Source organism: Amphimedon queenslandica, unplaced genomic scaffold (genome assembly GCF_000090795.2).
Source record: "Amphimedon queenslandica unplaced genomic scaffold, v1.1 AMPQUscaffold_4713_Cont23310, whole genome shotgun sequence".
In the NCBI taxonomy this organism is placed as follows: Eukaryota; Metazoa; Porifera; class Demospongiae; order Haplosclerida; family Niphatidae; genus Amphimedon; species Amphimedon queenslandica.
Genome location: NW_003554977.1, coordinates 1 through 1567, shown reverse-complemented (window position 1 = coordinate 1567; position 1567 = coordinate 1). Strand labels below are relative to the sequence as shown.

The 1567-nt window shown below is 37.0% G+C and overlaps 1 protein-coding gene across 1 annotated transcript; it reads right to left on the bottom strand.

Moving 5' to 3' along the window:
* Positions 1 to 6: 6 nt before the first annotated feature.
* Positions 7 to 733, bottom strand: LOC109592572 (uncharacterized; the record flags this gene model as incomplete). Its single annotated transcript, XM_020007995.1, has 3 exons — positions 585 to 733; positions 264 to 536; positions 7 to 213 (listed from the first exon to the last, which is right to left on the bottom strand). Coding segments are annotated over exons 1-3 (511 nt in total), but the record flags the coding sequence as incomplete, so codon positions are not given.
* Positions 734 to 1567: the final 834 nt, after the last annotated feature.

Genomic DNA, 1567 nt, shown 5'->3' with positions numbered 1-1567 from the left:
GAGTACAAAACTTGCTATGATCTTCAGCTACAGCACTTAATATTAGTAACATTGGATCTCCTACCAATGAACAACCACAACTCTTCACTTTTGTTAATGTATCCTTAGATATCAATCCCTCTGTATATAAGAGATCAACTGATTCCTCAGTAAGAACAACTTGAGCTAGTCCACCAATATAACACTGTAATATCTCACTAACAGGATCTGCCACTAAATGAATAAAAATTAACGTCAATATAAAATAATAATAACATCATTACTTATTTTGCGAATATCAGTAGAAATGGATATAAGATTCATTTCATTGAGTGCATTAGCCAGTGTCTGCCATACAAGAGTATGATTGGAGCCTTCAGTCAACCACTTGGCTAAACACTCCATCAGGCAATTTGAAGGATCTCCTTTATTAGCTGACTCAATAGCTTTCAGTGTAGGATGAAGCAGACCAAGATTCAATCCAAATTCAAACCATCTTGCTTCAGAAAACTTGTAGTGCTTCAAGACTTTTAGAACAAAGTTTAACTTGCTAATTTCTTTACACAAAATATGTATATCAGTGTATTATAAATAATCTGACTCACCTAGTGTGAAATGTGATGGTTTTGAAGCCATTTGAAACTAGTTTAAGTACTGTATACAAGGTAAAAGGAGAGGTAAAGGTAAGAGGAGAAGGAAAAGCAGAGCACAGCAAATTCCAAACAACGGGACAGGGCGGGGCTGGTTTAACCACGCCTATAACGACGCCTAAAAGATGGAGGACAGTACAAAATGCTGTGGTTCACTTGAATCTTCTCTTGTTCTGAGAGAAGAGGTTCATCAGATAATTCCTCTCCTCTTCCTGCTATTCTGAGGTGGACTTATCTTTGTATTTTTTATACAGAGGTAGGCCTAAAATGAGATTCATTCCACGTGATAACACGAGTTTGGAGTATTCGAAAGTAAATCAAGGTATACGGAGCTTCATCAGAGAATAGAGCAATCAAAGGAAGAGTCTTCAGAAGATTTGAACGTTAGGAAGAGTTCTTCTTCTTCATCAGTTGATGAAGATGAAAGAAAGTTACTTACTGGCTGGTACTGGCTAGTTAGAATATTGTTCATTAGATCATTTTCAGCTATTTACTGTAAGTATAGTCATCTGGTGGTTGTGAGGTTAATGGTGGTTTTACAAGTTTCATTTGCATGTACCTTAAGGTTACTTTTAAATGCGGGTACTATTAATTGCGAATTTTGCGTTTGGGTTAAAAATTGCAATTATTAATACGCACAATTATTAATAATGACATCATGATGCCATATAACCAAGAGTGGATAATTATTTAGGGAGAGTGTCTAACCCGCCTATAATCTGTGATACCACAGTGCGTAAGTTTACATAGCATGGTTATTAGCCCCAAGTAGCCATTCTTGCGTCCTTATACTGATTCCAAGTCAGAAGGCTGCAAATAAGAAAGAGCCAACCATTAGAAGAACATATTCCCGTCTGCTCCTGCTTGTTTCTCGCACTACATGATCCTCAGAGTGGAGATAAAAGTCTTAAAGTTGCCTGCATGCTTCAAGCGCCATT